General features: G+C 45.7%; 1 protein-coding gene across 15 annotated transcripts in view; it reads left to right on the forward strand.

Moving 5' to 3' along the window:
• fbrsl1 (fibrosin-like 1) overlaps nt 1-27,252 on the forward strand; it is a 447,606-nt gene that overhangs the window by 263,413 nt on the left and 156,941 nt on the right. For 6 of the 15 annotated variants that reach the window (XM_090190948.1, XM_090190955.1, XM_090190943.1 and 3 more), the window contains exon 5: nt 1,120-1,164. The exons of the other annotated variants lie outside the window; for them this stretch is intronic. In XM_090190948.1, coding sequence (XP_090047074.1) covers nt 1,120-1,164 — 45 coding nt within the window. The remainder of the gene's footprint in view (nt 1-1,119; nt 1,165-27,252) is intronic. 15 annotated transcript variants of the gene reach the window in all.

Below are 27,252 nucleotides of genomic sequence, written 5' to 3' on the forward strand. Positions count from 1 at the left end.
AGACAGAGAGGTATTTTTCAAAGCTCCTGCACTTACTGCTTAGTTCATGAACTTCACTTCTTTCTTTTTTCCTCTCCTTCCTTAGCTAGTTTGCTCCAAGCACAACCTTATTAGTATCTCCCAGACAGGAGCAAGAAAGCCTGCAGCTTCTGTTTACAGGCTATTCAATCACTTTAAGTACTGGTGGCAGACTGATTTTCTTGGAAACACATTGGCTACAATCCCCCCTGACTCTTAACATACATGTTATTTATCATATGAAATTGTGGAACTGTCTGGCTGGCCAGTTTTACTAGGTTTTCCTAAGAGGCGGAATGTGGGGTAGGGGGATTGGGTTAGGGGGGTAGGGGTAAATTGGAGCTTGAGGTAGAGTATTATAAAGCTAGGAAGCCTTAATGTACGACCAGGAAATACCTTTGAGTGCTGAAAGATTGACTCTGATGAACTGAAGTGGTTTACGTATATAATGCCTCAGTAGGTGATGTGATCTTTACAAGTGCAGAAAAAAAAAAATATATATATATATATATATTTGTCTCACTTTCTTTCCTTTGGGCTCGATATTAAACATAACAGACAACAAAGCACACATGGAAAAATATGCCCAATGTCTGAGAAAACGGTTTATGTTCAAATTGAGTTATTTGCACTGTCTCGCCTTGCCTATAGTTTGCAAACCTAGCATAACCTAACACACCTTTTATCCAAAGTGGCTTAGAACACTGAGTGCATATATTTGAGTATATAAGACCCCGCGGGCATTTAACCCATGACCCTGGCATTACTAGTGCCACGCACTTACTAACTCAGTCACACTGGACCACCGTCATGTAGTGTAAGTGGAGGAGGTCATTAAGATTGAACATACCGTCACATTCCTGCTTCTCAGTGTCTCTGTCTTTTTGTGACCTCAAACCTGGCAACATCCTCTTGCAACAGCTGCTCCCTCCTCTGCTGGCTCTGCAATGCCAGGAGAAAAAGAGCTGACGTACGTACACCAGGCGGGATGGCTGTGCACCAGATCTTAATATAGCAGCAGGCCAAGCCAGGCTAGACAAGCACGTTGGCGGTAGACAGACAGACCCACACCGATTAATGACTGTTGTCTCTTCTTTTCAGTTCACTTCTTTAAAAAGAGGCGAGCCCTCGTTTGGGACACATGAGGTGAGGTCACATAAGCTAAGGGTCACATGCATGCATGTGCACACACACACACACACACACACACACACACACACACACACTCCTACTATTTTCACCCTTGTTTGCACTTCTCTATATGTGCAGACTGCAGACAAAGGCAAATATGTTATGGCCAGTATTTGAGTCATTGTATAGCTTTGTTTGATTCTATAATATATGTAATATGTATACACACAGGTTGATTGATTGCATGTATTAGATAGTTTAAGAATATACATATATAGCCATATCACTCATAGGAAGATTCCCTCTCACATACTCAAGCCACAACATATCAGAATATAGTTTGTTTGTTTAGATTATATCAGCCTTTGTGCCTCTAGGCAGTATGATTTTGCTTGACAGTTGGAATGCATTAAGTCACTAAAAGGTTATGAGAGATATTCATTGTCCAAGTTTTGAGCAATGTATGTGCAAGTATTGGGAGCTATTGAGTGTCAGCTTTGTTTTAAATACATCTCAGGGCTTTGAGCTCATTTAGCTAGTGCTCAGCCTCTCTCTCTCTCTCTCTCTCTCTCTCTCTCTCTCTCTCTCTCTCTCTCTCTCTCTCTCTCTCTCTCTCTCTTTCTCTCTCTCTCTCTCTCTCTCATTGTGACTGGTTTGTGATCATGTCCCCCTTCGCTCCACTTGGCTCTGTAATGAGGAGCGTTCATCAGCCATGTTTGAACTGTAGACAGGATTAACTTGGCTAAAGACTTAATGCACACCTCGCTTCCTTGCTCCCCTGTGCACCCAGTCACAGCTCTGCCTGTGTTTTTTTTAACCAGGCCATAGAATTGACAGGGAGCTCCGCTCTGCTCTCTCGCTCTCTCTCTCTCTGGTCTCCAGGGCCGCCTCCTCCGTAGCCCTCATTTCCACAGAATTAATTGAGTTCTCATTTTCTGGGAAAGCTATCAGGAAGGCAAAGAGAGAGAGAGAGAAAGATACATAAAGAGAGAGACATAAAGAGAGAGAGAGAGACACAGAGAGAGAGAGAAAGAGACAACGAGAGAGAGATAAAGAGAGAGAAAGAGACATAAAGAGACAGAGAGACATAAAGAGAGACAAAGAGAGAGAGATAGAAAAAGAGATGTAAAGAGAGACAAAGAGAGAGAAAGAGACATAAAGAGAGAGATATACATAAAGAGAGAGAGAGAGACATAGAGAGAGAGACATAATAAAGAGAGAGATATAGAGAGAGAGACAAAGAGAGATACATAAAGAGAGAGAGAGAGACAAAGAGAGAGAGACATAAAGAGAGATATAGACATAAAGAGAGAGAGAGAGAGAGAGAGAGAGAGGGAAAGAAGGCCAGCAGAGAGGGGACTGTGGAGGGGGCCTCAGAGAGCCTGCTCTCCCAGTCTTCCAGGGATGGTAAACAGCCACTCGGCACCTCCGGGATGTGGAGGCCCCACTTCACCAAGCCGCACCACACGGAGCTGTGGTGGCTTTATATCTTTATCTTTTCCACAGGGACCCTGCTGCCAGCCCACGGAGGGTTCAGGGAGGCCCTGTGGGCCCCGTGCTCAGGGTCAGGGAGACATGCTGGGTCCCCCCTAGAGCAGAGAGAGTGAGCACGCTGGGTCCCCCAGAGCACAGCACGCCTGCTACTGTCTCACTTTAGCTCTTTGTGTCTACTTTAGTACTTGTGCATACAGAGACAGGGATACAGCTCTCATACTGCGGGCATAGCATGTTGTGCTGCTACTGTGAGCTAATGCTAGTTAACCGCTAACCTTTCCGCCCCAGTCTCAGTGTTGGTGTGCCTACCAGAACAACATAGAGACAGGATGTGACATCACTGCACAGGAGTAGCTTGTGTTTCAGAGACGAGAAAGAAATAGGATGATATGTTTGTACGCACTGACCCTAGCTTTATAACACACATTACAGAGATGAAAGAAAGAGATTACGTGTCTGAAGCTAGAGAGAGAGACTATGACGTGTATGAAGAGTTACTGTGAGAGAGAGCAAGAGAGAGATAGGATGACATGCACTGACCTGACCCTACCTTCATCTGAACCCTTTCAATTATAGACCATTACAACTTCACTCACTATAATATTGATGTGCGGGCGGGCCACAGACGTCTTCGATTTCCCCGCTGTAAGTTGAGACAAACACTTAAGAAGTTGTTACGGTGGATTCCTCTTCCCCAATGTCGCTGCTTTAGCTTTAGTACTCAATAATTCAGAACCTAGCTAGCGTTAATGAGTTCCCCATAGGCTGGTCCCTTAGGAGCCTCCCCACTGTCATGTAGTTATATATCATGTCGCCTTTCAAATCAATTACATTTTGATCTGATAGACATGTAATTCAGCCTGATTGAATTTTCTGCACGGCGATAGCCAAACTGTTTTTGTGGAAATAGAAATGGAGCCAGTCAAAACGTGAATCTCCGTAATTATAATGGTATTTCTTCCTGATGTAGGCTGCCTGCTCACAAGTAAAAAATAATCAAAAACACACAAGACGTAATTATAATGGTATTTCTTCCTGATGTAGGCTGCCTGCTCACAAGTAAAAAATAAATCAAAAACACACAAGGCGTAATTATGATAATAATTACAATATGGGGCTGTAGTGGAGTGGGTTGAGCACTTCAAGTTCCTTAGTGTCCACATCAGTAAGGAATTAGATTGGTCCACACACATCTACATAGTTGTGAAGAGGGTACGATAGTACCTTTTCCCTCTCAGGCGGCTGAAAAGGACTTGGCATGGGCCCTCAGATCCTCAAAAGGTTTTACAGCTGCACCATTGAGGGCATCTTCACTGGCTGCATTACCGCTTGGTACAACAACTGCAAGGTACCCTACCACAAAGCGCTACAGGGAGTCATCACTGGGGCCAAGCACCCTACCATCCAGGACCTATATACCAGGCGGTGTCAGAGGAAGGCCCAAAAAAATGGTCAAATACTCCAGCCACCCAAACCATAGCATGTTCTCACTGCTACCGCACGGCAAGCGATACCAGTGCACCAACAGGACCATGAACAGCTTTTACCCACAAGACATAAGACTGCTAAATAGCTAATCAAATGGCTACCCAGACTACCTGAATTGACCCTTTTTTACACTCTTGCACTGACTCTACCCACACACTCATCCTCAATGTCACTCTCAATGACTGCATTCACGGTAAAGTGAAGTGTCAAGTGCGTCACTAGTTGAACGGTACATCCGGTACATCACGTGTTGAACGGTACATCCAGTACATCACGTGTTGAACGGTACATCCAGTACATCACGTGTTGAACGGTACATCCAGTACATCACGTGTTGAACGGTACATCCAGTACATCATGTGTTGAACGGTACATCCAGTACATCACGTGTTGAACGGTACATCCAGTACATCACGTGTTGAACGGTACATCCAGTACATCACGTGTTGAACGGTACATCCAGTACATCACGTGTGGAACGGTACATCCAGTACATCACGTGTTGAACGGTACATCCAGTACATCACGTGTGGAACGGTACATCCGGTACATCACGTGTTGAAAGGTACATCCGGGTACATCACGTGTTGAACGGTACATCCGGTACATCACGTGTTGAACGGTACATCCGGTACATCACGTGTTGAACGGTACATCCAGTACATCATGTGTTGAACGGTACATCCGGTACATCACGTGTTGAACGGTACATCCAGTACATCACGTGTTGAACGGTACATCCAGTACATCACGTGTTGAACGGTACATCCAGTACATCATGTGTTGAACGGTACATCCGGTACATCACGTGTTGAACGGTACATCCAGTACATCACGTGTTGAACGGTACATCCAGTACATCACGTGTTGAACGGTACATCCAGTACATCACGTGTTGAACGGTACATCCAGTACATCACGTGTGGAACGGTACATCCAGTACATCACGTGTTGAACGGTACATCCAGTACATCACGTGTGGAACGGTACATCCAGAACATCGTGTGTTGAAAGGTACATCCGGGTACATCACGTGTTGAACGAGGGAGAGCTCGGTTTGATGTTTTGAAATTCTCTGTGTTCTATTGAAAAAATTCGTTTCTAAATATATTTTGACTTAGGATCCATCGACGCATCCTCAGTTGCTGGGACCGCTATATCTATCCAGGGATCCTGCCAACCAAAGGTTTGAAGAGCTGCTTGGCATAGCAGCTAGCCTAGCTGCTAACTAGCTATCAAGCTAGTAAGGTTTCCCTTGTGGCTAGGACGGCAGATTGTCCCAGGCTTGTGGCTGTCTAAATCCCTGCTGTTTGTTGCTGTTTAAATTTGCCCTGTGACCTGCCCTTTCTGAAACTGTGTGGAGTACCAGCGTTAGCCTACGTTGGTACCATGGCATCCGAAGCTAAAGATGGGAGTCATGGAGAGAACAGTGTTTCTCTATCACAGGTGAAGGGATTATAACGAAGAAAAAGGGTTCTACATGCAGTTGTTACAACAACAGGAAAATATATTCAAGAGCTCTGTCCAAACACTGATGGACTCAACTAACAAAAGAATGGAATATTTGACCAGAGAGATCCAGTTTGCAGTTCTCCCAGGGAGAGGTGGATGTCCTAAAAGAGACTTGCAGCAAGGTGACAACAAACTGATGACATCAGAACTCTCTGGGAATCATTATTAACAAGGACTGGGTCCTTGTTTTAAAAATATATAACTTTCAAAATACAGAAATACATATACATATGATGCATTTTGTATCATATGATGCAAAAAGCAGCATCATAAATTGTGATTGCTAAAATACAAAATATTTTGAGACTATATCAACAATGGACTAATGAAACAAATACCAAAAGATCGTTTTTGGGTGGAGTTTTCCTTAGTTCATTGAAGTTACTGGGTCATTTATAATAATACCTTTCAGCATTGCCAATCATTTCAATTATTATTTCACTAGTAAAGTGGAAAAGCTCAGAAGTGAAATAACAACAGTGAACTGTGAAAGGAGTGTGTGTGTCTACAGGTGTGGAAGGAAGCTAAAGTAATTCCACTGCCTAAAAATAGTAAAGAACCCTTTGCGGGACACTAACCGGGAAGCTTATAAGAAATCACGCTATGCCCTCCAACGAACCATCAAACAGGCAAAGCGTCAATACGGGACGAAGATTGAATCGTACTACACCGACTCTGATGCTCGTCGGATGTGGCAGGGCTTGCAAACCATTACAGACTACAAAGGGAAGCACAGCCGAGAGCTGCCCAGTGACACGAGCCTACCAAACGAGCTAAACTACTTCTATGCTCACTTCGAGGCAAATAACACTGAAACATGCATGAGAGCACCAGCTGTTCCAGAAGATTGTGTGATCACGCTCTCCGCAACTGATGTGATTAAGACTTTTAAACAGGTCAACATTCACAGGGCCGCAGGGCCAGACGGATTACCAGGACGTGTAATCCGACCAACTGGCAAGTGTTCACTGACATTTTCAACCTCTCCCTGTCCGAGTCTGTAATACCAACAACTTTTAAGCATAGTCCCTGTGCCCAGGAACACCAAGGTAACCTGCCTAAATGACTACCGACCCGTAGCACTCACGTCTGTAGCCATGAAGTGTTTTGAAAGGCTGGTCATGGCTCACATCAACAACATGCATGCGCATCTTTCCTGGTTCAGGGTTGATGAGAGTTTTGTATTTGTGAGAAATATTAGTGACAAATGTTTTCTTCATAATCAAATATCATTCAGCTCACACACCCATACATACCCCACATGACATGCTACCAGGGGTCTCTCCACAGTCCCCAAATCCAAAACAAATTCACGCCAGCGGACAGTATTATACAGAGCTATGATCTCCCTTCCATCTCCAATTACTCAAGCAAACAGAAAAATGACCTTAAAAATTATAATACAACATCTCATGGAACAGCGGGGAATGTGAAGGGACACACAAACACACACAGATACACTAACACACACATCATTTTTTGGTTTTATTGTTTGTATTATTTTGTAGTTGTATTGTTTGTATATGGTTGTATTTTAAATGTGTGTGACTGTCCTTGTCTATCCGTGTTTTGTGTTTTTTGTGGACCCCAGGAAGAGTAACTTCTGCTTCTGCAAAAGCAAATGGGGAACCAAATAAAGTCACATATACTTCCACCCCAACATATACACACACTACAGTACATACTCCCACACGCACATAACATGCGCACACATGCATACTGACTCCACACACACACACTTTCACACTCAGCACACTTTTCACACTGCTACAGTTTATCAACCCTGTTGCCTAGTCACTTTATTCCTACCTATAAGTACATACCTACCTCAGTTACCTCGTACCCCTACACATCGACTTGGTACCGGTACTCCCTGTATATAGCCATGTTATTACCTCGTACCCCTACACATCGACTTGGTACCGGTACTCCCTGTATATAGCCATGTTATTACCTCGTACCCCTACACATCGACTTAGTACCGGTACTCCCTGTATATAGCCATGTTATTACCTCGTACCCCTACACATCGACTTGGTACCGGTACTCCCTGTATATAGCCATGTTATTACCTCGTATCCCTACACATCGACTTAGTACCGGTACTCCCTGTATATAGCCATGTTATTACCTCGTACCCCTACACATCGACTTGGTACCGGTACTCCCTGTATATAGCCATGTTATTACCTCGTACCCCTACACATCGACTTGGTACCGGTACTCCCTGTATATAGCCATGTTATTACCTCGTACCCCTACACATCGACTTGGTACCGGTACTCCCTGTATATAGCCATGTTATTACCTCGTACCCCTACACATCGACTTGGTACCGGTACTCCCTGTATATAGCCATGTTATTACCTCGTACCCCTACACATCGACTTGGTACCGGTACTCCCTGTATATAGCCATGTTATTACCTCGTACCCCTACACATCGACTTAGTACCGGTACTCCCTGTATATAGCCATGTTATTACCTCGTACCCCTACACATCGACTTGGTACCGGTACTCCCTGTATATAGCCATGTTATTACCTCGTACCCCTACACATCGACTTAGTACCGGTACTCCCTGTATATAGCCATGTTATTACCTCGTACCCCTACACCTCGACTTGGTACCGGTACTCCCTGTATATAGCCATGTTATTACCTCGTACCCCTACACATCGACTTAGTACCGGTACTCCCTGTATATAGCCATGTTATTACCTCGTACCCCTACACATCGACTTGGTACCGGTACTCCCTGTATATAGCCATGTTATTACCTCGTACCCCTACACATCGACTTGGTACCGGTACTCCCTGTATATAGCCATGTTATTACCTCGTACCCCTACACATCGACTTGGTACCGGTACTCCCTGTATATAGCCATGTTATTACCTCGTACCCCTACACATCGACTTGGTACCGGTACTCCCTGTATATAGCCATGTTATTACCTCGTACCCCTACACATCGACTTGGTACCGGTACTCCCTGTATATTTTTTTGTCCTTATTGTTATTTGTTATTCACTGTGTATTTATTCCTTGACACTATTTTTAATTTTTTATTGTATTTTTATCTTTATCTCGGCATTGTTGAAAAAGGACCCGTAAGTAAGTATTTCACTCTTAGTTTACACCTGCTGTTTACAAAGCACATGACTTGATTTTAATAACAATCTGTGCTTTCTCGGGTTTGTTACATGAAATCTGCCTGAAGACAAATAATGTTTTCTTTTATTGAGGCATAACAGCTGATCTGATTGTTTGCATCGTGTGTAATTTAGGTGATTTAACCTGAACCTGTGTTTTATTTTTTTCTGACTTCCTGTGTCTAGAGAAGGGATAAATGAAACTATACTTAGCAGAGTTGCTGTGTTGTACTCAGCTGACAGGTAGATTCAGAAGGTAGATTACAGCCAAGGCCTTAGCCTTATTCCTTTGTTATTTGTCACTGAAACATTTTTATCGCCAACTAATACAGCATCACCAGTGACACTATAGCAACACAAAGTGCCTCTGCTCTGCAGTCATGGCTTTGTGCCTAAGGAGGAAAAATAACAATTTCTCCCCCACCTCCCACCTGCAGGATCCAGCATCCAGCCCACCTTTTAGTTTACTTGAGCAATGGCTGTTGTTTTGGTATTGCTGAGAAGAAGCAATGGAGTTACCAGCAGCTGTACAGGCAAGGTTTGTGTAGATGGATGCAGGGATGGATGGAGGGGTGAAGGGTTGGATAGATAAATGGAAGCTGGGGTTTGGCACATCAGTCTTAAAATAGTAATGAAATGTGGCTGTTGTCAGCTCCTCTAAGGATAACAGACGTAGCAAAGCATCCCGGCTCATCCGTAAGCAGGCAAGAGATTGTGCGTGTCAAAGGTGGATTTCTCCCCCAAAATAAAACATTGAGAAGGATCACCAATCCCTCTAGCAAACCGTGTTTCCTCTATCATCCTCCCCCCTTTTTCCACATCAACGTATTTCTTATGCGGTTCTCTCCTTTAAATCCCCACAGATATCTGTTTCTTATTCCCCCCATATTCTTATCCCCCCGTCCCCCCTTCCCTCCCTCTCTTTTTTTCCCTCCCTCCTTTCCTCCCTCCCTCCCTTCTTCCATCCCTCCCTCCCTCCCTGTCTTGCTCTGTCTTTTGTTACTGTTTTTCATATTTGCTACAGTACTGGGGAGCCAGGGTGCAGTGCTACAGTACAATCTTCCCTTTCATTGCGTGCATGGCTCCTGGAAATTGATGTTTTACTGCCTTCATTAAGATGTGCAGCAGTCATATGCAGTGGCACGGTGTTTTCCCCCTGAAGTTTAGCTCCATGACACTCGCCATTAGAACACATTATGGCCCTAGATTTCATAGCACAGTGGAACACTGTATAATTTGATTAGTGTTATTAATCAAGTGGAATAGCTATGCCCCCCCCCCCCCCCCCGCGCCTTTGCTCGATCTCCAATACACCTCAAAACCCTCCTGACTCCCTCCCTTGCATCTCCTCCCCATCTTCTCTCCTCCCACTGTAACACGTGGCTTGTATGCCTGTCTACCTATTTGTTAAAGGCCTGTGTGCTCTCTCCCTTTCACAGCCTGTTTTTTTTCATCCCCTGCCCAGCACATAAATCAATTGAAATGAAAGTTACATAATTGTGCTTGCTGGGAGGTAAAACTGCTCTAAGAATGTTTTAAAGGGAATTTTTACTAGCTGTTCAGTGTAGTTGGAAGACGAGGCGGGGAGAAAGGGAGAGGAAGGTGAGGCCAGTAGAATATATGGGGCTGGATTCTTCATTACTGAAGTAATTCTCCTGCAAATGATAGTGCAGACCCCAGAGGGGAGAGAGCATCCCCACCGCAGAGCTGCCTGAATGTTTTAACCTGGTTAATCTCTCATGGAGAGACCAACTCACGGCACTAATATTATGTGTTAGGGATGGAGGGATAAGGAGGGGGATGGAGAGATGGAGGGTAGGCGTTTGTTCTCTAGAACATGGACTTAAATCATAACCGTTTCTGGGGTTTAAAATATGCCTCAAACGCAATAATTTAATTTAAAGACTATTTTGTTTTTTTCCCTTAGACAATATGCTTAAGGGATGTACAATTTTTGGGGTTGAAATTTAATTTAGAAATATTACGCTGGAAATGAAAATTATTTCTCTTAGTGTAATCAATTTTTTGTGCTAGTTGAGGCTCGAGGTGGCATAGTGGCATGCAGTTCGGAAATAACATAGATAGCACAGCAGCACTTTACAAAATAATGACATAAAAAAGGAGGAGAAGGAGGACAGGAGACTTGTCAGCTCTATAGAGGCAAATTATCTCGCTCTCTTTCTATCTCTCTCTGTCTTCCTTTCTCTCTATCTCTCTCTCGCTATGTCTGCCTTGCCTGGGGAAAGCAGGCATCACATCAGCCATGCAGCCTTCCTGTGCGTCACTGGAAACAAGCCTCCAGTCTTAATCAAACCTGTCTTCCACCCTGCCACCATCTTGTTTCTAGCAGCTGCATACAGTATGTGTGCTATAATGGTGCATTAAACATCACTGAGGACTCCTGCCATGTTTTTGTTATGGGTACGCCCCCATCCCCGTCTCTCCACACCCCCTGTCTGTGCTCATATGGACTCTGTTGTCATCCTCCTTCACTTTTGGCCATTGTCTTCTTTGGTTTATAAAGAAGTGTCATTCTACCCCCTGAACCTCCTCTTCTCACTCTCCAGTCCAAGATGGCTGCCTGTCCTCTCTGGTACAGCAGGCAGTCCTCTTCAAGGTTAAGGTTAGCGTTGAAGATGCCAGGTCTCATCCGCATCGTGCCCGGCGTCCAGCCCAGTAGGCTGAGGGAGAAAGGGAGAAAAGACACAGCCTGTTACTGCTTGGAGTGGGTCTCATTCCAGGGGCACATGTAATTAGTCACTTCTCACTAGGCCAGATCTGAGACTCAGTTAGGGCCTGGGATGAGGCGAAGGGGAGAAGCAAGGGCCAACCGACCCAGCGGCTGCAGCCATTACATTACAGCAGACAGAGGGGATTAGCTCTGCAATGGCCCTGAGTAGAGCTCAACTAAGCCCTTCAGCTAGGCTCTTCAGCTAGGCTCTTCAGCTAGACTCTTCAGTTTGGCTCTCTATGGAGAATACACAGCAGCCTGAACTATGCTACAGCTAGGCCATAGGGATACAATATAATGCAATAGAATGTTCTATTATATCTGTGAGTCTGCAGAATACATCAGACTGAACTGTGAGCAGCAGTGTGGCATAGAACTCTGATGTTACTGATGTAAAGTCAGAGGTGTTGTCTATGTAGGGTTGATATCCTCCCTGCTGTGGTGAATGTGAGGTTTTGGGATTACAATATGGTGTACCAGAATGGCGCTGGCATGCATGGCATTTTTCTAAAGTTTAGAAACAAAATAAAGAAAGGAATGTTAGTATCTTACTTCCCCACGGTCTGGTTCTGCAGTCCAACACAAATCTATATGTGTTGACTGGTGTGTTTGTGAGTCTCAAGTTTTGGGCTTTGAAGATATCTTTGATGAGCCAGAACAAAAAAAACACCATGACAAAGTTGAGAGAGGAGAGAAAAGAGAGAGACACAGAGAGAAAGAGGTAGAGAGAGAAAAGGTTGTCCTAGGCGTTGTGCATTGACGCAGCATGACCAATTGAGGTTGTGAGGATGAATGAGGGTATTCACAGTGCCTAATGAAAGAGCTCCCGCTGGGCCTTGAATTAGGGTGGGCCCATCTGCCCCACACAGCTAAGCACAAACCAAACCAGTGACCTCGAAAATTACCCAGGAAGCACTTTGTGACGGTCTCCCCAGCAACAGGCCGGGTTCACATGGTAACCAGGCGCTTTGCTCAATCAGTCCTCTGGCAGCCTCTTCAACAGAACAGAGAGAAATTTGGTTGATCAGAAGGTTGGAGGGCCCCGTGTGAAATCAACTTAGAGAGGACAGACAGGACACCTAGAAGGAACTGAAGTATTTAATGTGAAGTCAAACCTTAGCCAAACTCTCACCCAGTTCAAGAGGTGTGGGATGTTGTGGCCCTCTCCAACTTCTTCACCTTTAAAATACAAAGAGCTTCTTGTTGTTAGTTGTTTGTTTACCCTAAGACTGTGTAATACACTACAGTATGTGTTCAGATTAAGTAGATGTACTGTAACTGAAAGAGGAGTACAGAGTATTACAAAGTTACAGAGTATTTATAGTTGCATCGCAGAGCTGGACATTAGATTTATAGACCAATGAAGGGGTCCAGGATTATTGTCACCCTTGGTAAAGATGAGGAAAAAAGACTGCATAAATAATTTAAAAAATACAGAGCTATATTGTATGCAATTTTTGCAAATTACTCAGAGGAAGAAATGTTTTCTATGTCAAGTAATACAAAACATTGCCTTCTTTAATTCCAACCACAGGATTTCACAATGGGATTCAAGTCCGGAGACTGAGATGGCCATTGCAAAATGTTGATTTTGTGGTCAATCAACCATTTTTTTGTGGATGTTGATGTGTGGTTGGAGTTATTGTCTTGATGGAAGATCCACTTCTTTCAATGGCCACACCCAACGTACAGTTGAAGTCGGAGGTTTACATACACTTAGGTTGGAGTCATTAAAACTTGTTTTCAACCACTCCACAAATTTCTTGTCAACAGACTATAGTTTTGGCAAGTTGGTTAGGACATTTACTTTGTGCATGACACAAGTAATTTTTCCAACAATTGTTTACAGACAGATTATTTCACTTATAATTCACTGTATCACAATTCCAGTGGTTCAGAAGTTTACATACACTAAGTTGACTGTGCCTTTAAACAGCTTGGAAAATTCCAGAGAATTGTGTCATGGTTTTAGAAGGTTCTGATAGGTTAACTGACATCATTTGAGTCAATTGGAGGTGTACCTGTGGATGTATTTCAAGGCCTACCTTCAAACTCAGTGCATCTTTGCTTGACATCATGGGAAAATCAAAAGAAATCAGCCAAGACCTCAGGAAAAAAATGGTAGACCTCCACAAGTCTGGTTCATCCTTGGGAGCAATTTCCAAACGCCTAAAGGTACCACGTTCATCTGTACAAACAATAGTACGCAAGTATAAACACCATGGGATCACGCAGCTGTCATAACACTCAGGAAGGACGCGTTCTGTCTCCTAGAGATGAACGTACTTTGTTGCAAAAAGTGCAAATCAATCCCAGAACAACAGCAAAGGACCTTGTGAAGATGCTGGAGGAAACGGGTACAAAAGTATCTATATCCACAGTAAACAGAGTCCTATATCGAGATAACCTGAAAGGCCGCTCAGCAAGGAAGAAGCCACTGCTCCAAACCGCCATAAAAAAAGCCAAACTGCGGTTTGCAACTGCACATGGGGACAAAGATCGTACTTTTTGGAGAAATGTCCTCTGGTCTGATGAATCAAAAATAGAACTGTTTGGCCATAATGTCCATCGTTATGTTTGGAGGAAAAAGGGGGAGGCTTGCAAGCCGAAGAACACCATCCCAACCGTGAAGCACGGGGGTGGCAGCATCCTGTCGTGGGGGTGATTTGCTGCAGGAGGGACTGGTGCACTTCACAAAATAGATAGTTTCGTGAGCAAGGAAAATTATGTAGATATATTGAAGCATCATCTCAAGACATCAGTCAAGAAGTTGAAGTTTGGTCACAAAATGGTCTTCCAAATGGACAATGACCCCAAGCATGCTTGCAAAGTTGTGGCAAAATGGCTTAAGGACAACAAAGTTAAGGTATTGGAGTGGCCATCACAAAGCCCTGACCTCATCCTATAGAAATTGTGTGGGCAGAACTGATAAAGCATGTGCGAGCAAGGAGGCCTACAAACCTGACTCAGTTACACCAGCTCTGTCAGGAGGAATGGGCCAAAATTCACCCAACTTATTGTGGGAAGGTTGTGGAAGGCTACCCGAAACGTTTGACCCAAGTTAAACAATTTCAAGGCAATGCTACCAAATACTAATTGAGTGTATGGTAACTTCTGACCCACTGGGAATGTGATGAAAGAAATAAAAGCTGAAATAAATTATTTTTTCTACTATTATTCTGACATTTCACATTCTTAAAATAAAGTGGTGATCCTAACTGACCTAAAACAGGGAATTTTTACTAGGATTAAATGTCAGGAATTGTGAAAAACTGAGTTTAAATGTAGTTGGCTAAAGTGTGTGGAAACTTCTGACTTCAACTGCATGTGTGCGTGACCAAAGAGCTTATTTTCATGTCATTTGACCAAAGCACATCCTGTGGTTTCATAAACGGCATTGGATCTTGGATTGGAACCGATACAATGGCCATATGACAAGAAAATAGAGGTCATTGGCAACGCAGACCAACGATGTGAAAATTCCTCATCCCTACTGTCAAATATGGTGGTGGATCTTTGATGTTATGGGGCTATTTTGCTTCCGCTGGTCCTGGGGCCCTTGTTAAGGTCAATGAACTTGAACATGAACTTTACCCCATACCAGGAGATTTTAGGCAAACACCTGGTAGCCTCTGCCAGGAGGCTGAAACTTGGCCACACATGGATCTTCCACCAAGGCAATAACCCAAGCACACCAAATTTCACAAATAAATTCTTACTTGACCCCAACATCTGCGTTTTACAATGGCCATCTCAGTCTCTGGACTTGATCCCCATTGAAAACCTGTTTTTTGAATTGAATTGGGCAGTCCATAAGCGCTGACTAACGATAGCAAGGATCTGATAAGATTCTGTATGGAGGAATGGTCTAAGATCCCTCCCAATGTGTTCTCCAATCTCATAAAACATTTAGAGATTAGTATAAAGTAATATAATTGGAAGAAAAAAATGTGTATACAATATAGCTCAGTATTTTTATTGTTTATTTTATATTGTCTTTTTTGCTCGTCTTTATCAAAGATCCAACCATTCCGGACCTCACTGGATTATTACAGACAGGGGTTAATTTACCCATGTGATACAGTTGAATCCCTATCAACTCTATGGGCATTGGGAACGTACTGTGTGACTTCCCAGGATTCGCACCCAGGTGTCCTGTGCGCCACAAGACTGTGTTAGCATGCAGAGCTAAAGTCTGGGAAATATACAGTAATAGATCATAGAAGTTAGTCAGTGTGTCTCTATTCCGTGACTAAACTTTTGACAGCATGAGATGACAATCCACCCTCTGCACTGCGTCTCTCCTAATGCCACACGGTAATGAGATTGTGCTGCTGGAAATATCACTACAAAGCATCTGAGTCTGACTGCACCTTCAGACAGGCCTGCCTTGCTTGCCTTCATTGCCTGGCTTCACTGCCTTGCCTGCCAGCCTGAAATGAAAAGAGGTGCTGAAATAAAAACAATCAGAATCAGAGACGAAGGAATCTGAGGAATCAGAACAAGGAAGCTCCCCCCTAAACCCCCCTCCCGATCTCTATGCAGACACCGCCACCGTACACGCCGCTCTACACAACAGAACTCTTTTATCCTGAGCGTGATTAGCCATCCGAAACGTTTTAAAGCCCCTTTGACTGTGTTCTTCCTCAAACTAGAGAGTTCCGTTCTGTTCAAGGGGGCTCTTGATTCAGGAGGAGCTTTCCTCCCCAGGCTGCCAGTGATCTCTCCTCTAATTGTGTCGTTCTCTCATTCTTTTGTTCTCTGACGAAGCTTGCCGTGTGTGTTGGCGTGGGAGCCCTTTAAGTGCCGCTCTGCCGTACTAACGGCACCTCTTTCTGCTGCTGTCTTGTTCTCCTCCTCGTCAGATCAAGACACCAAAGGCACTCGGTTTAGAAACCACCCGGTTCTTTACATGTATGCGTCTGTCTGTGTGAGAATGGCTTTGTACAGTACATACACTCAAACTACAAATTAGCCTTCTGATGAGGCCTAATGCTGACCTACAGGAGGTAGAAGAGATGGATAAAGGACCCCTCCAACTGCTATTATACATTCATATTACCTCATTTTCTCTTTCTGGTTCAATTGAAGTGTCTTCAACTTTTTGCTCCTTCTTTCCTCTGCTGTAGGACGATCTGACACGTTGACAATTGTGCAACCTTTGTAGTACATTAAAGCGGGATGGAAGCAAAGCCCCATGTTTCAGGACATTACTATGTGGATCTATAGGACCACGCCACTTTCACACTTTCAAGTCCTCTGATGGGGAAAAATGGTTGTTAGGAAGCGGGGGAAGGCAGGTGGCCAAAAAGCTTCACTCACACACACACACACACACACACACACACACACACACACACACACACACACACACACACACACACACACACACACACACACACACACACACACACACACACACAGCAAACAGAGGTAGGGAGAGGTAGGGGAGATGAAATGAAGAGGAGTGAAAACACAGCTCATAAAATCAGTATTATAACAACATTAATTGATGCTGCTGAGTGCCATATGTGACGCCATATGGAGCAGGCACCCCAGAGGCCTGCTGTAATAGACAGCCTGCGGTGGTGCACACAACTTGGCACGTTTACAAACAAGGGACATCCCATTAATATCAGCCTCCGCTCAGACGAAGCAAGGGGGAGAGAGAAAGATGGGGAGAGAGAGATAGAGGGGAGAGAGATTGGAGACAAAGGGGGAGAGAGATCGTGGGGGTACAGTAGCTCTTTGTTTTAAAAGGTAGCTTTTTATGCTACTTTTTTTGTTTGTTTTTGGCTTTCATTATTTATACTTATACTTTATACTTATTATACTGTAAATGGCTGCCGGTGATGTTGGACAAAACCAGACAGATCTGGGAACTTGCACCTCCTCCTTCCTCATTAACAAGCTACTAGTTGTTGTGTTACAGCCTGAATTTAAAACTGGTTAAATGTATATGTTTTGTCACTGGTCTACACACAATACCCCATAATGTCAAAGTGGAATTATGTTTTTAGCAATTTTTACAAATTAGCTGAAATTTCTTGAGTCAATAAGTATTCAACGCCTTTGTTATAGCAAGCCTAAATAAGTTCCGGAGTAGAAATGTGCTTAACAAGTCAAATAAGTTGCATGGACTCAGTATGTGTGCAATAATGATGTTTAACATGATTTTTGAATGACTTGTCCTTTCTAGGGAGCTTTTCCTAGCCACCATGCTTCTACACCTGCATTGCTTGCTGTTTGGGGTTTTAGGCTGGGTTTCTGTACAGCAGTTTGAGATATCAGCTGATGTAAGAAGGGCTATATAAATACATTTGATTTGATTTACCTCATCTCTGTACCCAACACATGCAATTATCTATAAGGTCCCTCAGTCGAGCAGTGAATTTCAAACACAGATTCAACCACAAAGACAAGGGAGGTTTTCCAAGGCCTCGCAAAGTAAACACATTACTGAGTACCATTCTCCATATTTTGAAGCATAGTGATGGTGGCTTCATCATGTAATGGTTATGCTTGTAATCGTTAAGGACTGGGGAGTTTTTCAGGATAAAAATGAAACGGAATGGACCTAAGCACAGGCAAAACATGGTTCAGAGGCCTCCCGGGTGGCGCAGTGGTTAAGGGCGCTGTACTGCAGCGCTGTACTGGGTTCGCGCCCAGGCTCTGTCGTAACCGGCCGCGACCGGGAGGTCCGTGGGGCGACGCACAATTGGCCTAGCGTCGTCCGGGCTAGGGAGGGATTGGTCGGTAGGGATCTCCTTGTCTCATCGCGCACCAGCGACTCCTGTGGCGGGCCGGGCGCAGTGCGCGCTAGCCAAGGTTGCCAGGTGCACGGTGTAGCCTCCGACACATTGGTAAGGGGTAAACAAATATATAGGGGGTAAAAAAATATATATATATATTTAAAAAAAAAACATGGTTCAGTCTGCTTTCCATCAGACACCCGGAGATGAATTCACCTTTCAGGAGGACAATAATCTAAAACACAGCGCCAAAACTACACTGGAGTTGCTTACAGGAAGATAGTGAATGTACAGTTTTGACTCAAATCTACTTGAAAATATATACTGAACAAAAATATAAACGCAATGTAAAGTATTGCTCCCATGTTTCATGAGCTGAAATAAAAGATCCCAGAAATGTTTCATGTGCAGAAAAAGCTTATTTCTCTCAAATTTTGTGCACAAATGTGTTTATATCCTTGTTAGTGAGTGTTTCTCCTTTGCCAAGATCATCCATCCACCTGACAGGTGTGGCATGTCAAGAAGCTGATTAAACAGCATGATCATTACACACCTTGTGCTGGGGACAATAAAAGGCCACTCTATAATGTGCAGTTTTGTCACTCAACACAATGCCACAGATTTCTCAAGTTTTGAGGGAGCGTGCAATTGGCATGCTGACTGCAGGAATGTCCTGTTGCCAGCTAATTTAATATTCATTTCTCTACCTTAAGCTGCCTCCAATGTTGTTTTAGAGAATTTAGCAGTACGTCCAACCGGCCTCACAACCACAGACCAAGTCTAGCAACCTCCACATCCGGAGTCATCACCTGTGGGATCATCTGAGACCAGCCACTTGGACAGCTGATGAAACTGTGTATTTCTGTCTGTAATAACGCCATTTTCTGGGGAAAAACTCATTCTGATTAGCTGGGTCTGTCTCCCCAGTGGGTGGGCCTATGCCCAGTCATTAATTTCTTTCCTTATATGAAATTGTTGCATGTTGTGTTTATATTTTTGTCCAGTATAATTCAAGACCTGAAAATGGCTGTTAAGCAATGATCAACAACCAATTTGACAGAGCTTGAAGAATTTTCAAAGAATAATGGACAAATGTTGCACAGTCCAGGTGTGGAAAGCACTTAGAGACTTACTTAGAAAGACTCACAGCTGTAATCATGGCCAAAGGTGCTTCTACAAAGTATTGACTCAGGGGTGTGAATGCTTATGTAAATAGGATCATTCTTTATTTCATTTTCAATAAATTAGCAAACATTCCAAAAGCATGTTTTCACTTTGTCATTATCGGGGTATTGTGTGTAGATGGGTGAGAAAAAACATATATTTAATCCATTTTGAATTCAGGCTGTAACAAAATGTGAAATAAGTCAAGGGGTATGAATACTTTCTGAAGGCACTATATTCATTCATGCTACATGCACATCACAACTGCTATACATTTTGCCCTCCAGTATTGTACTTATTCTAAAATGCTTATTCTATTCTACTGAGCCATTTAATTTATGTTTGTATTCTTATCTTTTATTATTTCTTATTGTTGTAGCATTTTAGAGAAGGAACCTGCAAGTAAGCAGTGTATATCATGTGTATCCTGTACATACAACTAATAGAACTTGAAACACACAGACACAGACCTCAACAGGTGCTGTGATTCATGGTGTCCTGATGAAGGGTGTTTCAATGAACTCCATTTAACCTCTCCTCCCCCTAATAACAGACAGAGACAACAGGTGTGATTTACTGCTCTGCTACATCCACACTATAATAGTAGTACTCTAACTTACCATCTGCAGTATAGTACCCAACTCTGCCCTATCCTACCCTACCATCTGCAGTATGGTACCCAAACCTACCCTACCCCTGCAGTATAGTACCCTATCCTACCCTACTGTCTGCAGTATGGTACCCAAACCTACCCTACCCTACCATCTGCAGTATAGTACCCTATCCTACCCTACCTTCTGCAGTATGGTACCCAAACCTACCCTACCCTACCATCTGCAGTATAGTACCCTATCCTACCCTACCGTCTGCAGTATGGTACCCAAACGTACCCTACCATCTGCATTATAGTACCCTACCCTATCCTACCCTACCGTCTGCAGTATGGTACCCAAACCTACGCTACCCTACCATCTGCAGTATGGTACCCAAACCTATCCTACCCTACCATCTGCAGTATAGTACCCTATCCTACCCTACTGTCTGCAGTATAGTACCCTATCCTACCCTATCGTCTGCAGTATGGTACCCAAACCTACGCTACCCTACCGTCTGCAGTATGGCACCCAAACCTACCCTACCCTACCATCTGCAGTATAGTACCCTATCCTACATACAGTCTGCAGTATAGTACCCTATCCTACCCTATCCTACCCTACCGTCTGCAGTATAGTAATCTACCCTACAATCTGCAGTATGGTACCCAACCCTACCCTACCATCTGCAGTATGGTACCATACCCAATCCTTCCGTCTGCAGTATGGTACCTAAACCTACTCTACCCTACCATCTGCAGTATAGTACCCTATCCTACCCTACCGTCTGCAGTATGGTACCCAAACCTACCCTACCATCTGCAGTATGGTACCCAAACCTACCCTACCATCTGCAGTATAGTACCCTATCCTACCCTACCGTCTGCAGTATGGTACCCAAACCTACCCTACCCTACCATCTGCAGTATAGTACCCTATCCTACCCTACCATCTGCAGTATAGTACCAAAATGTACCCTACCATCTGCATTATAGTACCCTACCCTATCCTACCCTACCGTCTGCAGTATAGTACCCAACCCTACCCTATCCTATCCTACTGTCTGCAGTATAGTACCCAACCCTACCCCATCCTACCCTACTGTCTGCAGTATAGTACCCAATCCTACCCTATCCTACCCTACCGTCTGCAGTATAGTACTCTACCCTACCATCTGCAGTATGGTACCCAACCCTACCCTACCATCTGCAGTATGGTACCATACCCTATCCTACCCTACTGTCTGCAGTATAGTACCCAACCCTACCCTATCCTACCCTACCGTCTGCAGTATAGTACTCTACCCTACCATCTGCAGTATGATACCCAACCCTACCCTACCATCTGCAGTATGGTACCCAAACCTACCCTACCATCTGCAGTATAGTACCCTATCCTACCCTACTGTCTGCAGTATGGTACCCAAACCTACCCTACCCTACCATCTGCAGTATAGTACCCTATCCTACCCTACCATCTGCAGTATAGTACCAAAATGTACCCTACCATCTGCATTATAGTACCCTACCCTATCCTACCCTACCGTCTGCAGCATAGTACCCAACCCTACCCTATCCTATCCTACTGTCTGCAGTATAGTACCCAACCCTACCCCCATCCTACCCTACTGTCTGCAGTATAGTACTCTACCCTACCATCTGCAGTATGGTACCCAACCCTACCCTACCATCTGCAGTATGGTACCATACCCTATCCTACCCTACTGTCTGCAGTATAGTACCCAACCCTACCCTATCCTACCCTACCGTCTGCAGTATAGTACTCTACCCTACCATCTGCAGTATGGTACCCAACCCTACCCTACCATCTGCAGTATAGTACCCAACCCTACCCTATCCTACCCTACCGTCTGCAGTATAGTACTCTACCCTACCATCTGCAGTATGGTACCAAACCCTATCCTACCCTACCAACTGCAGTATAGTACTCTACCCTACCATCTGCAGTATGGTACCCAACCCTACCCTACCATCTGCAGTATGGTATCCAACCCAATCCTACCCTACCATCAGCATTATAGTACCCAACCCTACTCTACCATCTGCAGTATAGCACCCAACCTTACCATCTGCAGTATAGTACCCAACCCTACCCTACCATCTGCAGTATAGTACCCTATCCTACCCTAATGGCTGCGGTATAGTACCCAACCATACCATACCATCTGCAGTATAGTACCCAAGGCTACCCTATCCTAACGTCTGCAGTATAGTACCCAACACTACCCTACCATCTACAATATAGTACCCAGCCCTACCCTACCATCTGCAGTATAGTACCCAACCCAATTCTACCATCTGCAGTATAGTACCCAATCTAACTCCACCATCTGCAGTACAGTAACCTACCCTACCATCTGCAGTACAGTACCCAACCCTACCATACCATCTGCAATATAGTACCCAACCCAACCCTACCATCTGCAGTATAGTACCCAACTCTACCGTACCCTACCATCTGCAGTATAGTACCCTACCGTACCCTACCATCTGCAGTATAGTACCCTACCCTACTGTCTGCAGTATAGTACCCTACCCTACTGTCTGCAGTATATTACCCAACCCTACCCTACCATCTGCAGTATAGTACCCTGCCCTAACATCTGCAGTATAGTGCCCAACCCTACCATACCATCTGCAATATAGTATACTACCCTATCATCTGCAGTATAGTACCCAACCCAACCCTACCATCTGCAGTATGGTACCCAACTCTACTGTACCCTACCATCTGCAGTATGGTACCCCACTCTACCATACCCTAACATCTGCAGTATGGTACCCAACTCTACCCTACCCTGCCATCTGCAGTATGGTACCCCACTCTACCATACCTTACCATCTGCAGTATAGTACCCAACCCTACCGTCTATATATAGGACCCTACCCTACCGTCTATATATAGGACCCTACCCTACCGTCTATATATAGGACCCTACCCTACCGTCTATATATAGGACCCTACTCTACCGTCTATATATAGGACCCTACCCTATCCTGCCTTATCTTCCTGCTGATTTTAGCTGCATTGTCTCAGAGCTGTCTTTATATCTGGCAGAAGAGAGAAGCTCCTGACGGTGATGGGCACTGTGACTGTCTCTGCAGTGACGGCTGGGCTCCATGAGGGTGTGGGCTGAACCCACCTTCCCTGGTTCAGTATTAGCAGCGGCAGACAGCGGCATGTCTCTCTCCTGGCTGGGGGAGGAGTCAGTTGGAACTGAGTTGTCAGCCATTATTTTGTGTCTTATAGAATATGAGGAGAAACAAGAGTAGAGCACAGCTGTTTCTTCACTGTCTGGCTCTGAGGGAGAGCCATGAGAGAGAGGGGGAGGAAGAGATTGAAGGAGGGGGGAAAGGGAGAGAAAAAAAGACAGGGGGGGGAGAGCTCTCGACTTTGATGTGTGATGATTTCGCTGCAGCTCTGGGTCAAACGCTGCCAGTGTTTTGTGTTTGTCTTTGTTTCGTCTTCCCAGTGCTCCTCTAAATTATTCACAGCCTGAGGATGTGCTCCTCCTCTCCTCTCCCCTCCTCCTTCCTCGCTCTCTCTCATATCCCTCTCTCTGTGCTCTCTCTTTTTTTCTCTCTCTCACTCTCTCTTCCCTGCTCCATCTCTCACGATAACTTGTTTTGGAGAGATTAACAGAAGTTTCCTTTTTTCTCTCAGGTTAATTCACTTCTCCCCACCCACCCCCATACCCCTTTCCAACCCGTCATTACTGACTACATACAGTATCTCACCCTCCTCCTTTCATCTCTCCCCCTCTTCTCTCTCTCTCTCAATTGACATACCTAAGACATAGCTTTTTAAGGAGGATAGAAGCCGCTGTTAACATCTCTTTATTTTCTCTGTCTCTCTCTCTCTCTCCATCAGTAGTGTTATTCATTCTCTCCATAGCTGTCAGTAGTAAAACAAGTGTCTGCCCTTTAATTTTCTAAACAGTAGTCTCTGTGATGAGGATTTCAGCCCAGGGTGAGGAAAGTTAGTTTGCCTGGGCACTGGGCATCTCAGTGAAGCTATGGTTCTGCATCTAGAGTTCTGTCTTCCATCCTTCATCCTCTAATGATTTCCAATTACTTTGTTCTCCTTGTATATCCAAGTTCAGAGAGAACCCAAGAGCAAGCCAAATCCTCTGGAAGTCGATGTCACTCATTAAAGACCTGTTGGCCAGCTTTCACCTCTAGGACAGACATACAGACAGTAACATGTAGCAGGGGAGGAATTGGGCGTTAGACTGCGTTGCAAATGGCTCCCTATTTCCTATATAGTGCAATACTTTTTACCAGAGCCCTATGATCAAAAGTAGTGCACTATATAAGGAATAGGGTTTCATTTGGGATGGAGACTTAGTGTGGGAGATGCTACTCTCATCTCATCTGAGGCCAGGAGCTCACATGTAGTATTTCTATTAGATTTGGGATTGGGATTAACCCTCTTGTTTTGCTGTAGATGAATGCTGTGTTAACTGGTTGTAGAACAAGATACAGTAGAAAACCCTGCACATGTATTACAGACAGACAGGCAGGGGGGCGGAGATGAGCTATACTGTCCTGGCCATCTGAGGAGAGAGGGAGTTGAATCCAGTCCCAGCCAGTGCCACAGGACACTCATTTGTAATTCTTTAGCCTGCCTATGACAGTTTTTGATCATTGCAAAGGGGAAAAGAGGGTGGGAGGCAAGAGGGAATGGAAGGAGGAAAAGGAGGGACGAGATCGGCCCCCTCTGGCAATTGCTGTCACCCAGCATGAATACCCCTATGGCCGAATGACAAGTCTAGCGTGAAACGCTTGGCTGGCCCCCGAAATTAGCAGTAGAGCCCCCCGGTGGCACATGCTTCTCATGACCAGCACACAGTGGGCTGCTGCAAGACTCTTTTCATTAAGTCTGTGCCCTCACAGCCACTGACTCCCCCTCAATCTCTCTCCCTTTCTCCCTCCCTAGCCCTTTGCATAGGCTAGAAGTCAATAAACGGCATCTGTAGTGCTCATCATAATGCTTTCCGAGAGAACAAGAGCTACAGGGAAGGGGAAGCCTTATCTCTCTCCCCCTTTCTCTTTTTCTGTGAGGGAGGGGTCGAGAGAGAAAGAGAAAGCAAGAGAGAGAGGAGGGAAGGACGGAGAGGGAGAGAGAAACTGTACAGAGCATTGCCCAGAGGCTCAATCTGTTCCTCACTGAGCTACATCAGTGTGAGAGACTTTGGCGCAGGCCTCAGGGAAGCCTCCACTCGCTCCATCAAACTGTCAGGCAGCCAGTGGAGCCCGTGCCACGCCGCGCAGAGCAGGGAGACTCTCAGCTGCCCTCGGGGCCAGTTCAAGTCAACATCCCATTTCCTTCCTTCCTCTGCTAATTTCTCCTAAACCCGTTTTACATTTCCAATGCTGTCTGCCGCTGTAGCTCTGCTCTGCGGTGAGGTGGGGGGGCAGAAACCGTATCAAAACAGAGGAGGGTGGGGTGGGGGGCCAGGAGCCATATCAAAACAGAGGAGGGTGGGGTGGGGGGCCAGGAGCCATATCAAAACAGAGGAGGGTAAGGTGGGGGGCAGAAACCGTATCAAAACAGAGGAGGGTGGGGTGGGGGGCAGAAACCGTATGAAAACAGAGGAGGGTGGGGTGGGGGGGCAGAAACCGTATCAAAACAGAGCAGGGTAAGGTGGGGGGCAGAAACCGTATCAAAACAGAGGAGGGTGAGGTGGGGGGGCAGAAACCGTATCAAAACAGAGGAGGGTAAGGTGGGGGGCAGAAACCGTATCAAAACAGAGGAGGGTGAGGTGGGGGGGCAGAAACCGTATCAAAACAGAGGAGGGTGGGGTGGGGGGGCAGAAACCGTATCAAAACAGAGGAGGGTGGGGTGGGGGGCAGAAACCGTATCAAAACAGAGGAGGGTGGGGTGGGGGGGCAGAAACCGTATCAAAACAGAGGAGGGTGGGGTGGGGGGCAGAAACCGTATCAAAACAGAGGAGGGTGGGGTGGGGGGGCAGAAACCGTATCAAAACAGAGGAGGGTGAGGTGGGGGGGCAGAAACCGTATCAAAACAGAGGAGGGTGGGGTGGGGGGGCAGAAACCGTATCAAAACAGAGGAGGGTAAGGTGGGGGGGCAGAAACCGTATCAAAACAGAGGAGGGTGGGGTGGGGGGCAGAAACCGTATCAAAACAGAGGAGGGTAAGGTGGGGGGGCAGAAACCGTATCAAAACAGAGGAGGGTGGGGTGGGGGGCAGAAACCGTATCAAAACAGAGGAGGGTAAGGTGGGGGGGCAGAAGCCGTATCAAAACAGAGGAGGGTAAGGTGGGGGGGCAGGAGCCGTATCAAAACAGAGGAGGGTGGGGTGGGGGGCAGAAACCGTATCAAAACAGAGGAGGGTAAGGTGGGGGGGCAGAAACCGTATCAAAACAGAGGAGGGTGGGGTGGGGGGCAGAAACCGTATCAAAACAGAGGAGGGTAAGGTGGGGGGGCAGAAGCCGTATCAAAACAGAGGAGGGTGGGGTGGGGGGCCAGGAGCCGTATCAAAACAGAGGAGGGTGGAGTGGGGGGCCAGGAGCCGTATCAAAACAGAGGAGGGTGGGGTGGGGGCCAGGAGCCGTATCAAAACAGAGGAGGATGGGGTGGGGGGGCAGGAGCCGTATCAAAACAGAGGAGGGTGGGGTGGGGGCCAGGAGCTGTATCAAAACAGAGGAGGGAAGGGTGGGGTGGGGGGCAGGAGCCGTATCAAAACAGAGGAGGGTGGGGGGCCAGGAGCCATATCAAAACAGAGGAGGGTGGGGTGGGGGCCAGGAGCCGTATCAAAACAGAGGAGGGTGGGGACAGGAGCCGTATCAAAAGAGAGGAGGGTGGGGTGGGGGGCCAGGAGCCGTATCAAAACAGAGGAGGGTGGGGCCAGGAGCCGTATCAAAACATAGGAGGGTGGGGTGGGGGGGCAGGAGCCGTATCAAAACAGAGGAGGGTGGGGTGGGGGGCCAGAAGCCGTATCAAAACAGAGGAGGGTGGGGTGGGGGGCAGGAGCCGTATCAAAACAGAGGAGGGTGGGGTGGGGGGCCAGGAGCCGTATCAAAACAGAGGAGGGTGGGGTGGGGGGCCAGAAGCCGTATCAAAACAGAGGAGGGTGTTGTGGGGGGCCAGGAGCCGTATCAAAACAGAGGAGGGTGGGGTGGGGGGCCAGGAGCCGTATCAAAACAGAGGAGGGTGGGGTGGGGGCCAGGAGC

Source organism: Oncorhynchus mykiss, chromosome 11 (genome assembly GCF_057628025.1).
Source record: "Oncorhynchus mykiss isolate SJ-2025 chromosome 11, ASM5762802v1, whole genome shotgun sequence".
Classification (NCBI taxonomy): domain Eukaryota; kingdom Metazoa; phylum Chordata; class Actinopteri; order Salmoniformes; family Salmonidae; genus Oncorhynchus; species Oncorhynchus mykiss.